Raw genomic sequence first — 15,094 nt, 5'->3', positions numbered from 1 at the left:
ATGTGTCTCAACAGCTACCACCCGATTAGCCTTGCAAAAGTGCTTCGTAAACTGCTTGAAAGGGTGGTCCTTCCTATTTTTATCTGCGAGTTTTTATTTTACTGGCTCTTCCGGATTCGAATTGGCACTTCACTCAGCACCCCTCATATTCAGGAGAAAGGTATCCCACAGGGCTCTGTGCTAAGTGTCACACACTTCCTCATTGCCATAAATGGGCTTGTGACCTCTGTTGGGCCTCTGGTTACCCCAGCATTGTACATTGACGATTTTTGCATCTGGTGCAGCTCCCACTCGATGGCATCTGGTGAGCACCAGCTCCAAGGTGCCATCCGACGGGCATCTACGTGTCTTCCAGATTTCCTCCTCCAAAATGCGGGTTATGCATTTTTTTGGCGACCCACAGTACACCCTGATCCAGAACTTTACTTAGGCTACCAGCTCCTTGATGTTGTAACCCAGTCCTGTTTCTTGGGCCTTATTTCTGATAACCAGTTGACATGGCTGCCCCACATTCGCCACCTAAAGCTACGTGCATGTGGAAGCTTAATACTCTCCACCTCCTGGCCCACACATCATGGGGTGCAGACCATTCCATTCTTCTCCATCTTTACCATGCTCTGGTTTTGTCCACCTCGATTATGTTAGTCAGGTTTATGGCTCAGCAGGTCCTTCCACTTTGAAACTCATTGACCCAGTCCATCATTGTGGGGTGACTTTCGCACTGGTCCTATTGATAGTCTCCTCACAGAAGCAAGGATTTCCCCCCCTTACACATCCGACAGAGCCAACTCCTTGTTTCTTGTGCAGTATCCATTCGCCAATTCCTTGACCATCCTGTATACTCTGTGCTCTTCACCAATGAGGGATGTTTCCCTCCTAACACCTGCCCACGGGTGGGGTTGCTGGTTGGCATGTGTCTCACTACCCTCTGCCAGGGTCCTAAGGTCTCTGTTGCTCCTATGGTGTACCGGTGTCTTGTATGTGCCATCCTTGCAGTTCCAGTGTGCCACTGTCTTTTATACTGATGGTTCTAAGACTACTGATAAGGTTGGAAACGTTTTCACGTCTCCTACCACCTTCGAGCACCATTTGTTGCCAGGATCATGTTGTGTATTTACAGCAGAGCTTCTATCCATGTACAGGGTCCTCCTTTTTGTTTCTCAGGCCTCCCTCCATAGTGTTTTAATTTGTTCCGACTCCATGAGCAGCCTTCAGGCTATTGGTCGATGCTACTCTCGTCACCCCTTGGTCCCTGCCATCCATGACCTTCTCTCTGCCCTTGAGCAGGCCGCCTGTTCAGTCATCTTCCTCTAGGTCCCGAGTCAATGTGGGAATCCCAGGGAATTAATTGGCTGACTGTTTGGCTAGAGAAGCAGATACATACCCCCTTTTCCTTTCATGATTCCAGCTGTGGATATGTGGATCTATGTCAGGTCTCTCATTGCCCAACAATGGAATGCAATCTGGAGCGCTACTGCTCATAGTAATAAACTCCACACAACGAAGGAGTCTACTGCAGTTTGCAGCACTTCTTTCCGCTCCTCTCGGAAAGAGTCCACTGTTTTATGTTGTTTACACATTGGCCATACCCGGCTCACCCATTGTTTCCTCCTACGTAAAGACGTGCTCCCGCAATGTGCTTGTGGTGCCAGACTGACGATATCACCAATATTGCTGGCATGTCCCCTTCTTTCGACCCTTCGTGCTAAGTATAATCTTCCTGCTTCCTTAAATTTATTATTAGCGGACGATCCACGGGTGGTTGACATGGTCCTCGGTTTCCTCCGTGAAAGTGGTTTTTATTACCAGATAAAGGTTCTCCTTTAGTCTTGGGGCAGGGGCAGGTTGGTTGTGATTGGGACTCCTTTCACAATCTTCACGATCTGTGACCCCATGACCACTCCCCCCCCCCCCTTTTTTTCCAGTATTTAGATTTGGTCTCACCTTTTATGCTTACACTGTGTGTGTGTAATGTTCATTCTTTTATAATTTGACTCCTCTGACTGAATCTTCATTTTCAGCAGACACTCTATCTTATGTAACCCCCTTCGGAATCGCGGGACTGACAACCTCGCCATTTGGTCCCATACTCTCTCAATTAGTCAATCAATCAATCGGCAATGAGTGGTTTGTTGTACAAGCAGTGACCACAGTTTGCACCTGTAAGTCTTTTGGCATTACAAGATGACCTAACAAGTGATCACAAACATTGACAGAGTGACTGTTTTGACAGAGAACCTTATTTGATTGGAGCTTCAGCTGTAGCAACACACACACACACACACACACACACACACACACACACACACACACACACACACACACACACACACACTGTTTATAGAAATTCTGTATCCAATCTCTTCTAAAGTTTGATTCATCTAAGCATAGTATCAAGGGTTTAAAGGTTTGAATTTGTTCTACATTGCTGTAAGAGCCCTGGATATATGCTGTTCTTTGAGAAGAGCGAGGAGTTGACAGACTTCGTACCTACAGCGAAAACTTGCAGGGTCAAATGCTTACTGCTGACTTTTGTCAACAACACTGTGAAGAATTGGTGATTGTCAGCCATCCACAGTCATGTGTTTGAAGGAAAAATGTGTCCACTTAAACACTTACAGATGCATTGAAGTGTTTTCATCCTGACATTGTGTTGTGGATATTTTTCATAATACAGATGATGATTATTGAATTTTTGTAGTGTAGGTTATAAATTAATTTCATTGCAGCAGGATTATTATTGGAGTAGACCTACATGATTACCAGCATACGTTTTGAAAAAATGACATTTTGTCCATGGTGAAAAATGATTTAAATGTTTTATACAATTTTTGTATAATACTTACACATCTGTTCCAATACGGACCATTTAGTCAGTGCAGCATCCAATGTAATACAGCCTTACAGTCAGTGCCCATTTAGAGGGTGCAGCAGAAAGAGTGGCCTATTTTAAACATTTCATTTGACCTTGAAGATATACAGCTGTACATTATTAGTGTGCACTGTTATAAAGAGCACTTCACACCTCTTTATTAGGCATGTCACTTTTTATAAATTATGTCCTTTAGGCATCCACCATTGTTGTTGGTGCAATTTTCAGAATGAACATACGAATTTTCCATAACCTTCCGAAGAGTGTCACTTTTTGTGGCCTTTATTTTTGCATGAATATTATTTTTTAAAGTCTTCGGTAGTTGTTGGCGTTTTAGCATGCCCTTTGGTTTTCAGAAATTCCCACAGAAAAGAAGGCGGGGGAGGTGAGGAAATGAATTGAATTTATGTCATTAAAGAAAGAAACGAGATGCTCTAGAAACATTCTGTGTAAGGCCGTCATGGATATTGTGGCTGTGAGTGTGGTTGCACTGTCCTGTTGGAACCAGGATAACTGTGTATGGATGTTCTTAAGAGGCATAGCCTGAATTACAGACTGTTGCTAGATAACAAATATCAATCTGATGTTACTATGGCAGTGCCACCTGCATCATTCTCAAAAAAGCACAGATCAGTAACACACTGCATAGACATTCCACACCAACAAGTAACTTCTGCACTATAAAATGGTCTTTCATGCATTTGAGGATTGGTTGCCATCCTGTAGCTTAAGTGTTTTTTTTGTTTTTTTTTTTCATGTAGCTTGATAAATGAAAATGCACCATGTTGGACATAATGAAATTCTTTAGAAAATACGGTGTAGTGCTGATTATCTCCAGAAGCTTTGTACAGAACTTGTGATGTGCTTGCTGATCTCAAGGCAATAACTGTTTCACCACTTGAAGCTTGTAGGGATGGAAATATATATGCAGATGCAACACCTGTCACACACTTGTGTCCAAGACCATGAGCACTTGCAATGATAAATGGACTGGTTGCAATGGACGTTGCTGAAACTCAGCTGTTATTGTTGGCCAGGATCTGGACCATGCATGGCCTACCAAGTGGTGACTTATTTGTTGGAGGTACTGTTGCTATTAACTGCTGAACCCATTTCATAATCGACTTCTGGGATTGAAACTGAAGATGACGACCAATGTCAAAATATTGCCAAAACAAACTGTGTCATATTGACACAGTCACCAAATTTGAAACACGTTTCAACTGTGAACACAAGATGTTCATTTAACCAATGATTCATGCTGATTGCCAATACTGTGAAGTGCAGTGTGCACTGGTACTAATATCAGCTCTCTAGGAAGGCATGTTCATCAATGGTGCACAACTTAAAATGCATCATTGTATCTACTGCACCCTGTACATGTGTACTCTACTGACAAAAAGGAAAGGGTGGGTACTGTAGCAGGCAGAGGCCTAATATGTGAATTGCAGAAAAGTGGCTATACAGTGTGTGTGTGGCAGTGGGTACTTCTACCAATGTTAGCCCCTTTTTGCTACAATACCTTTGCATATGAAGTAAGGAGAAAAATACGTGTCTCCATGCCTCTATCTGCATTCTTCAGCTGTGTCCACACCAGGGCAGAGAGGCACAAAATGAGCAGTGTTTGAAGGTGTTCAGAAATGTTCCAGTGTGCACTGCATGCATCAGTAAAGATTGAAAACAAGAAATACTGTCTAAATAGAGTGCTTATGAACAAACCATTTACTTTGCTGGTACCAACACTGCACAAAATTTGTTCATTGTAGCACAAAGTGGCACAGTTTGGCATTCACAACAGACGAGTGACGCTGTGTTGCCCTCTCGCCTAAGTTTTGCAGAGCACAGGTGGTGGGGCCAGTGTGGGAGCAGCTTTATACCTCATGGTCCCTAAGCAAGATGTACAATGGGGGCAGAAGAAGTAGTGCACAGTCTTCCTCAGACACAGATTCTTTAAATTTATCCATCAGTATAACAAGAACAATGTTTCCTTGCTTCAAAAGATTTGCACTGAGCATGATGGCACACTAGAATTGCATTCGGGAGGATTATGGTTCACATCCCCATCCAGCCATCCAGATGTGATTTCCCTAAATCGCTTAAGGCATGTGCCAGGATGATCCCTTTCGAATGGGCAGCATGATTTCCTTTTTCATCTTTGTGCAGTCTGAGCTTGTAGTCTATCTCTAATTACCTCATTATCAATGGGACACTAAATTCTTATCTTCCTTCATTCTTCCAGAGATTCCCATTTCAGTTATACTTTCATGTGAGATATAATGACCTCTTACAATGTCCCAATGCGGGTTCGGGGGTTAGAATAGGCCCGCGGTATTCCTGCCTGTCGTAAGAGGCGACTAAAAGGAGTCTCAAACTTTTCGGCCTTATGTTGGGTTTGACCTCCATCTCTCAAAATTTTCCGAAGAGTGAGCCGATTGGGGAAGGACGCCTTACTTGGTGCATTGTGTCCATCTTGAAATCAGACCTTTTGCCAGCTTATACACTGTTGAACTGCAGTCCTGTCCACTCTCCATCTCTTGGGCATGACTCTTTTTCTGCGTGCAGATAACACCTTGCACTGTGCAGCGCCTCTTTCTGCACCGACGGCGACCATGGACCACATGTTACCTAACATCCAGCACGGTAGCCAGTCCGTTGTGGTGGGGCCGCCATGTACCCTGTTGGTTGTAGCTCCCTGACAACACAGGGATCGCTCTACTGATGCCTGCGCCGTTGACTCCCCACATATGCCAAGGAGTAGATGCCTATCCTCCTGGGGTATCGGGACTCCCGGCAACGGTCATCCTGCCAGGTGGCTCTTGCCGTGGCTGGGTGGCGCCCGTGGGGAGGGCCCTTGGTCAGAGTAGGTGGCATCAGGGCGGATGACCCGCAATGAAGCGTGGTACATCGTCTCTCGCTGGTGGCCAGCCGCCAGCAGTCTCTAAGCATTCTCGGGCTCAGTTTAACGCTCAGAAGTACGATCCGAAAACGTTCCCCTGCCTGGCCACACCGTGGGAGGAACGTAAGTCTCAGGATGGCAGTAGCAGTTATTCGCCCTGCTTCTTAGTTTGTACGAGGGTTGATGGGGAGTCTCTACTCTCCACAAAGCCTCAGTTCTTCGTCGAGCATTTAGAGGACAAGTTTGGGGAGGTGGAGGGCTTGTCAAAAATGCGCTCTGAATCAGTCCTGATACAAACAGCATCCTCTGCCCAGTCACGATGGTTACTCGCATGTGACAAGTTGGGGGATGTTGCCGTTACGATCACACCCCATAAGAGTTCATATATGGTCCAGGGAGCTATTTACCATAGGGATCGTCTTTTGCAGTCTGATGTAGAGCTGCGCGCTAATTTAGAGCGCCGCGGTGTACATTTCGTCCGGCGCGTTCATCGGGGTTCGAAGGAAAATCAGATTGCTACCGGTGCCTTCATCTTGGCCTTCGAAGGGGATACATTACCGGAAAAAGTCAAGGTGATGGTCTACCGATGTGACGTTAAGCCCTATATCCCTCCCCCGATGCGGTGCTTTAAGTGCTGGAAGTTCAGCCATATGTCTTCTCGCTGCACTTCCAGCCTCACATGTCGAGATTGCGGACACCATCACATCCCAATACTCCATGTGCCCCGCCTCCCATCTGTGTCAACTGCGGGGAGCACCATTCACCTTGCTCGCCAGACTGCTGAATTTTCCAGAAAGAGCGTAAAATCATGGAATACAAGACTCTGGACTGACTAACCTATACTGAGGCCAAGAGGAAATACGACCGACTCCATCCTGTGAGAATGACATCTTTCTACGCTGCTGCTACAACACCTGTGCTAGCCCCCGTTTCTCCAATTGTGGCCGGATCGACGAATAGTACAACTCCTCCTGCCCCCTCGTCAGTGGGGGGCTCTACCCACCGGGTTGCTCCTGCGCCACCTACCTCAGGAGCAACACCATCCCACCCATCGGGGATGTCCGTCCCCACTTCTAAGCCGGAGAAGTGTCCAACTTCTTCGACTTCACGCTTGCAAGGGGTCCCTTGGGTCCCTCCCTTCCCAGGTTTCCGCCAGCGAGAAGCCTGACGACCGTCAATGGCGTAAGTGCCCGCAATCAGCTGGTCGTAGGGTTTCACGATTCTCCTCCATCCCGGAGACTGAATCGGTGAAGCCCTCCGAGCCGGTGCGACCCAAGGAACGGCGTGAGAAACCCAAGAAGAGCTCTCAGCCCAAGGAACTCACGTTGGCAGCCATCCCACCGCAACCTTCCAGCTCTGCGTCTGAGGATGCGGTGGAGATTCTTGCGTCCGCTGAGGACCTCCATCTCGCTGGTCCATCAGACGCCATGGAAAGCACTATCACAGGTGCTAAATCGGAGGCAGCAGGTGACCCAGCGGCGTAATCTCCCTTCCCAGTCCTGTCAAGCCTTTCTGAGCTATGGACAACACCATCCTCCAGTGGAACTGCAGCGGTTTCTTCCACCATGTAGCTGAGCTCCGCCAACTTATCAGCCTTCACCTTTCCTCTGCATTGCTCTGCAGGAAACTTGGTTTCTGGCAATGCGAACCCCCGCCCTCCGTGGCTATCGGGGTTAATATAAGAACCGGGCAGCTTCTGAAAGGGTGTCTGGTGGCGTCTGCATCTATGTCCTGAACTCTCTTCACAGCGAGTCTGTACCTTTCCACACACCTTTAGAGGCTGTCGCTGTTTGGGTGTGGACGCCACAGGCTGTTACCGTCTGCAGTCTTTACCTTCCACCGGATGGTGATGTCGTGCAGCATGTCCTGGCTGCTCTGATAGCTCAATTGCCTCCACCTTTCCTGTTACTGGGCGACTTTAACGCCCATAACCAAATGTGGGGTGGGTCAGTGGCAACAGGTCGACGCGCCATCGTTGAGCATTTATTGGCGCAGCTCGATCTCTCGATCTTAAATGATGGTGCCTTCACACACTTCAGTGTGGCGCATGGCACATACTCCGCCATTGACCTTTCCATCTGTAGCCCTAGCCTCTTACCGTCTGTCCAATGGAGAATGCATGACGACCTGTGTGGTAGTGACCACTTTCCGATCTTTCTGTCATTGCCACAGCTTCAATCTTCTGGGCGCCCTAGCAGATGGGCTATGAATCGGGCTGACTGGGACTTGTTCTCCTCCACTGCTGCTATTGAGCCTCTCTCTAACGATGCCATTGATGCAGTGGTTCAAACGGTCACCACCGGCATCGTTACTGACGCCGAATCTGCCATTGCCCATTCTTCTGGGTCCCTTCGGCGGCGGACTGTGCCTTGGTGGTCGCCTGAGATCGCTGAAGCGATTAAAGCTCACCGGCGGGCGCTTCAGTGTCACAAGCGACATCCCTCAATCGACCACCTTATCGCCTTCAAACGGCTGCGTGCGCGAGCCCGCTGCATTATCCGCCAATGCAAGCAGGAGTGCTGGGAGCGGTATGTGTCCACCATTGGCCTCCATGTCACTCCATCGCAGGTCTGGGCCAAGATTCGCCGCCTCTATGGCTATCGGACCCCTGTCAGTGTCCCTGCGCTCTCACTGAATGGAGCAGTTTGTACTGACTCCGACGTCATTGCAAACCGCTTGGCAGAGCACTTTGCTATGAATTCCGCTTCTGCCAACTATCCCTTGGGCTTCCGCTCCATTAAGGAGCGGATAGAACGTCGGAGTCTTTCTTTTCGCACTCACCATCCTGAATTGTACAATGTTCCATTCAGTGAGTGGGAATTTCGAAGTGCCCTCGCCGCTTGTCCTAATACCGCTCCTGGGCCAGATAGCATCCACTCTCAGATGCTGAAACACCTTTCAGTGGACTGCCAGCGATGCCTCCTCGATCTTTACAACCACATTTGGGTCGAGGGTGAGTTTCCGTCGCAATGGTGGGAAAGTCTCGTTGTCCCCATTCTGAAACTAGGAAAGAACCCTTTGGTGGTGGACAGCTACCGTCCCATTAGCCTCGCCAACGTTCTTTGCAAGTTGCTTGAACGGATGGTGAGCCGGCACTTGAATTGGGTACTGGAGTCGAGGCCTTCTGGCGCCGTCTCAGGGTGGGTTCCGTAAAGGCCGCTCCGCCACCGACAATCTGGTGAGCCTGGAGTCGGCCATCCGTACTGCCTTTGCCCGCCGTCAGCATGTGGTTGCTGTCTTTTTCGACATGCGGAAGGCGTATGATACGACATGGCGTCATCACATCCTTTCTACGCTTCATGGATGGGGTCTTCGGGGCCCTCTGCCGATCTATATCCGCAATTTTCTGTCGTATCGTACCTTCCGCGTGCACGTCGCGGCCTCATATAGTTCCTCCCAAGTCCAGGAGAACAGTGTGCCACAGGGTTCTGTTCTCAGTGTGTGTCTGTTTTTAATAGTTATTAACGGGCTTGCTGTGGCCGTCGGAAATACTGTCTCTGCTTCCCTGTATGCTGACGACTTCTGGCTTTACTACAGCTCTATTGGCATTGCAGCTGCTGAACGTCAGCTACAGGGCGCAAGGCGCAGTCTTGGGCTGTAGCGCATGGTTTTCAGTTTTCCGCAGCCAAGACCTGCATTATGCATTTCTGCTGGTGACGCACTGTTCACCCGGAGCCGCGGTTTTATTTTGACGGCGAGCTTCTTAAAGTGGTGGAGTCTCACAAGTTTTTGGGGATGGTTTTTGATGCCCGGTTGACTTGGCTGCCTCATATTCGGCAGCTTAAACAGGCGTGTTGGCGGCATCTAAATGCTATGCGATGCCTGAGCCACACCAGGTGGGGCGCCGACCAATCTACTCTCCTACGGCTTTACCAGGCGTTAATCCAGTCCCGTCGGGACTACGGGAGTCTGGCTTATGGCTCAGCATCCCCATCTGCGTTGCGGGTGCTGGACCCAATCCTCCACAGCGGGATACGCCTTGCCACTGGTGCCTTCCGAACCAGCCCTGTGGACAGCATACTTGTGGAGGCAGGTGTCCCTCCACTGCGGTTATGACGCCAACAATTACTGGCTGCTTATGCTGCCCATGTTTTTAGCTTGCCCGGGCATCTAAATTATCGTGTCCTCTTCCCGCAGTCAGTCGTTCATCTGCCAGAACGTCGGCCCCGGTTGGGTTGTCTGATCGCCGTACATGTCAAACAGCTTCTTTCCTGTCTTGGGTGTTTCCCTGTTCCACCTCCTTTCCGGGCCCCTCCGCATACACCCCCGTGGTGTGTGCCTCACCCTTGCCGTCGGCTCGACTTGGCACAGGGCCCGAAGGACTCAGTCCCTCCGGAGGCCTTCCGATGCCGCTTTTATTCCATCCTGGCCACGTATCAGGGCTCTGGCGTTGTCTACACCGATGGTTCGATGGTTGCTGGTCTAGTCGGTTATGCACTAACTCTAGGGGACCATTCTGAACAACATTCGTTGCCGGCTGGCTGCAGTGTTTACACTGCTGAGCTGGTCACCATCTTTCGTGCCCTAGAGTATATCCGCTTCTGCTCAGGTGAGTCCTTCGTTATCTGTAGCGATTCCCTGAGCGGTTTACGAGCTCTCGACCAGTGTTTCTTTCGTTCTTGTCTGGTGATGGCTATCAAGGAGTCCCTGCATACTCTCGCCCGTAGCGGCAGGTCTGTGGTCTTTGTTTGGACCCCAGGCCATGTTGGTATACCCAGCAATGAAACTGTTGACCGCCTGGCGAAAGAGGCCACCAGTGCGCCATCTATGGAGATTGGCCTCGTGGCGGCCGATTTGCAGGCAGTCTTACACCGCAAAGTTCTCTCGTTTTGGGATGCTGAATGGTGCGGTCTGACCACCCCTAACAAACTCCGTGCCGTCAAGGACACGACGACTGTGTGGCGCTCATCCATGCAAGCCAACCGCAGGGACTCAGTCGTCCTTTGTCGGCTCCGCATTGGCCACACCCGACTTACGCACAGTTATTTACTGTGTCGTGAGGATCCCCCTCTTTGTCATTGTGGGGCGTCCTTGACGGTGGTCCATATTCTGTAGGAGTGCGCCCTTTTAACCATGCTCAGGCAGACTTTTGCAATGCCTGACGCGCTCTCTGCTCTTTTATCAGATGACTCTGCCATGGTTTTATTCGGGCAGGGGGTTTTTATCCTTTAATCTGAGTGTTTTGTGTTGATTCTGGCTTTTAGCCTCTGATTTTAAACTGAGTTTTTAAAGTGTTCTTGGTGGTTGGCTTTTCCTCTTTTTCTCTACGGTCGGCCAACCACCGTCACACTGTGTGTTTTAATTTGTTTTTGTCTGGTCTCTGTCAGAGTATTTCATGTCCTAACCTAACCTAACCTAACCTTAGTTCGTTTTTTATTCTCTTCGGGTGGTTTTAGTTTTTATGGAACAAGGGACCGATGACCATAGTGCGCTACTAACTCTATATGATAAATGGTTTGTGTATCGAAAATAGTGAAACTTGTATTTCACTTCCCTGGAGCACACATGATAGTATATTCATTTTGGTGATAGTATATTCATTTTGGTGATAGTATATTCATTTTGGTGATAGTATATTCATTTTCCTGATAGTATATTCATTTTCCTGATAGTATATTCATTTTCCTGATAGTATATTCATTTTCTGTTGAGTGTTTGTTATCCAGGCTATCTCACTGTTGGCTGAATCAACTTGATCATGTACCAGAACAACTCCATACAAAAGTAGAGCACATATAACAATAAACCTTGAGCTTTTAAGATGAAATTGAAACCTGAAATTGACAGTAGCCACAATTCACTGACTCATAATATGAAAATTAAGCCTTTTCAGCCCCCTTATTTTTATAATCTTTTCTTATTATTCCTTGTGTTAGGAATCCAATCCATAAGTATTTGCTGTTGTTTTCAATAAACCCTTTGCAGTAAATATACAGGTATTAGGTAATGGAAGTGGACTTGATTTTTCTGGGAAAAGAATTAAATCTTCATGTTTTGTAGGGATGTGGTAGTTCTTGATTGGAATAGCTAGGATTATGGTCTTGTTCATGCAAATAAATAATCAGTAGTCAGACTTCTCTGAATTGTCTTCTTCGTCGTCTCCTTCTTCTTCTTCTTCTTCTTCTTCTTCTTCCCCCCCCCCCCCCCCCCCCCCCCTCCTCTCCAGTGTGTTACTTGTGAAGACTTTGGTCCCAATTTACTTGTTTCTTAATCTTGTATTCCTTCCTTCAGCTCCGTCTGTGCTTTCTTTTTATCCATTCTCAGAAGTTCTGCTCTTGTTTTACCTCATTCTAGTACATGGTCAGATTGTTTCCTCTTATTTTCACAACTTTGCCTCAAATAGGACCACCTCTGTATAGTTTCCATTGTCCTTTCTGCTTCAGAACAACTGTTGCCATAATAATCAATATTTATTAATTCTGCTTGCTTTTGGTTTTTGAAAATAGCTTGAACGGTGTTTAAATATTGAGCATGTATGTAGGTACATCATGTTCCGCCGTGGACCAAGTTAATGTAATCGCTGTTTTTTTTAAGTGTGGTTTATTGTTTTTTCTTGTACATTTTTCTGCCTTTCTTCAACTGAGTTCTGGATATCAAATCTTTAAAAGTCTCTGTGCTGTTGACATTAAAGTCCCCACACACGTACTTTCATGCAACTCAGTGCTTGGCTTACTTGTTGACTTTTCAGTATTGTGGGGACACATATATTGTTACCTTAATTCATCTGATGGAGGGTGTAACTGTTGTTACACTTCTTGACTTTTTTTAAATGGCATTATATAGACTTTCTGAGTTCTGTGTATTATACTGTACTTCATAATGCTAATGGCTCATTCTTTGCAATTTATTTTGAAGGAAAAGGTCACATTCTGGATCATCAAGCTGTAGTTCTGATGCTTCAGACGACGTACCAAGAACTGGTGGACACTCTAGGAAAAGAAGTTACCATGATCGGAAAATGGATGAAGTTGAAAGACTGGCGGAGATGGAAAGACAGAGGTGAACATATAATTCTAGCTCTACACAATAATTTATTTGTAATGCATTTTGTACTAAATGTATATTTACATGGATTTTTTTGCACTGTCTTAGCCATTATTTGCTTGCAGCTAAAAAAATAGTGATTTTGCTGGTATTTTTACTACAACCAGCTGTTCCTGACTTAACAGTTAGTTGTTTGAGTTGCTACTCAAAATTGGTCGTGGACAGTTGGCAACTAACGAAGGAAGTCAGAGAATTTTCTCAACTGGCGGCTTGTCGTGTCACACTGTTGCAGGGCACCCACAAGAGGCATGGATTTTGGGATTACATTAGGATATTTGTAGGAGGCTCATAGAACTCAAGGGTCTGAATAACACTTTATTGCATTGCAACAAAATTACTATACTGAAGGCTATTTTTAAGCATAAAAAAACAAAGGATTTGATTGTTGCCACAGTAGGATTCAGTGCTGGAGACAGAGGGGTTCAGGGCTAACGCAGCACCAATCATTGGCAGCAACATTAAGTACAAACATTTGAGCAACATTCCAAGTGAGAAACAGACTTGCCCAAGGCAGGCGTCAAATGATGCGGAGTTGGGGTCAAAACGTTCTGACTTAGGACTTGTCTGAATATGAAAATCTGGGGTTTTTATTGGATTGTGGTCTGTTTCTCCCTATGTGTAGTTGGCCTGCTAATCAACTGGCACTCCACAGGCATCAGCCCATCTGATCTGTGGATCTTTACTTCCATAGTGCCCCTGGCCAACCATGTTCAGGTCCTTTTCTTAACTCCTAGTCTGTAGATAGGGATGCTCCTGGCCTTTACACCAACTTTAAACTAATGAACTCATTTGGTGGCAGCCAAAAGCTAAACTTCACTGCACTTTGCTCCTTCCTAAGAAAGGAGATTTCTCCCTCAGGAATGGGGACTGCTGTTCCAGCAATTTTATTTGTGTCCCATCTCACTCTACACTGTGTGAATCCACTGACACTCTTGTTCTTAGGAATTAGGATCATGCTTGCTGAATATGCTCAGACATTTCTGTTTGCGACTAACATCAGCTGTGGCACATTACGACTGTATCTAGACAGTGTATGGAGTTACCAGTTAATTCTCTGAACAGGAACAACTGCCCTGAATGTCAGCCGTTCACAGGCTCTCCTTGTTAGTGCTTACCTCTTGTGTCCTAAACACTACCACATATGTCCACCACCTGCCTTATGTCTCAGGGTTCCAGTATTATAGTGCTCTAGCTGGCTTCCAGCAACATCAAGCTTAGCAATCGATAACTTAATAAGTCGTCAAGACTTGACACCTACCCCATTATATACATCGTTTGATTATCACTTTTGTTTTGTTTACATTTTGCACTTTGGTCCATTTTTCACTTTTAGATAAACATCAAAATTTATTATTTTTGAGTTTTGCAGTGTCTTGTGTTATCTTTGAACCCTGTGTAGAGCTGGCATTGGTAACAAGGGTATGTCCTCAATCTGTTAAAAAGTAATGCAGGTCTCATCACCTGATTGAGCAAATATACTTTTTACTACAAATGCTTTCCATCTCTAACCCTTTGCATGTGTTCACTATGGTCTTCCTCACACACACTCTTCTACATCTATCATCGCCCAAGCCTTACCAGTTAACTTAAAACAGCCCCTCCAATATTTTCAGTGTTTAAACAAACAACATAAAACACATTGGTGAGTGTAACTACTCCAGGGAACAGACAAATAATGATGTCAAGACATTTTTGAGAAACTATGTTGCTCTTGGAAAGCTGTTTCCTCCTTTGTCTCTGCTATTTTATGACCTGCTACTTTAAGGTACTTTTAAGGTATGTCCAGCTTTAGTTAAGAAATGTTCCTCGTTTCTGTGTTTATTATACAGTAATCAGTGTTCGTGTTTATAGCTGACATTAAGAACACCTCATAGGTCGCAATAGTTCTTATTATTTGTTTGAACTATATGAAAACCTGTGTTCCATATCCTTTACATTTGCATAAAATGTCATATGCTTGTACCTTCGACCAATGCATGCGTCCACTTGTTGTCATCACACAAAATTGTCTAGCCTCCATCTTTTGTAGCAACAAACAACTACTGGTCCTGACTTTGTGGGATTGTCATTTAGTTTTGCAACCTTCGTAATACTATCCTAGGTTATTTCTGTTACTAGTTGTAGCATCCCAGCTTCATACATTTCATGATCATACATGGACTTTTGCTTACAAATTTTCTGAATATGATCTAACTCTTTACACAACAATTTTTTGTTGCACAGTTTTGCGTAGTGCAGCTTTGATTTGTCAGGTAACAAATAATCTTTCTCTATATGTGCAT

The 15,094-nt window shown here is 46.1% G+C and overlaps 1 protein-coding gene across 1 annotated transcript in view; it reads left to right on the top strand.

Moving 5' to 3' along the window:
- LOC126335376 (UPF0430 protein CG31712) overlaps positions 1–15,094 on the top strand; it is a 98,687-nt gene that overhangs the window by 20,285 nt on the left and 63,308 nt on the right. The window contains exon 2 of the mRNA XM_049998591.1: positions 12,624–12,767. Coding sequence (XP_049854548.1) covers positions 12,624–12,767 — 144 coding nt within the window. The remainder of the gene's footprint in view (positions 1–12,623; positions 12,768–15,094) is intronic.

Source organism: Schistocerca gregaria, chromosome 2, assembly GCF_023897955.1.
Source record: "Schistocerca gregaria isolate iqSchGreg1 chromosome 2, iqSchGreg1.2, whole genome shotgun sequence".
Lineage (NCBI taxonomy): Eukaryota > Metazoa > Arthropoda > Insecta > Orthoptera > Acrididae > Schistocerca > Schistocerca gregaria.
Note: the sequence above shows the minus strand (reverse complement) of the source record. Positions and strands in the feature narration are given on the sequence as shown.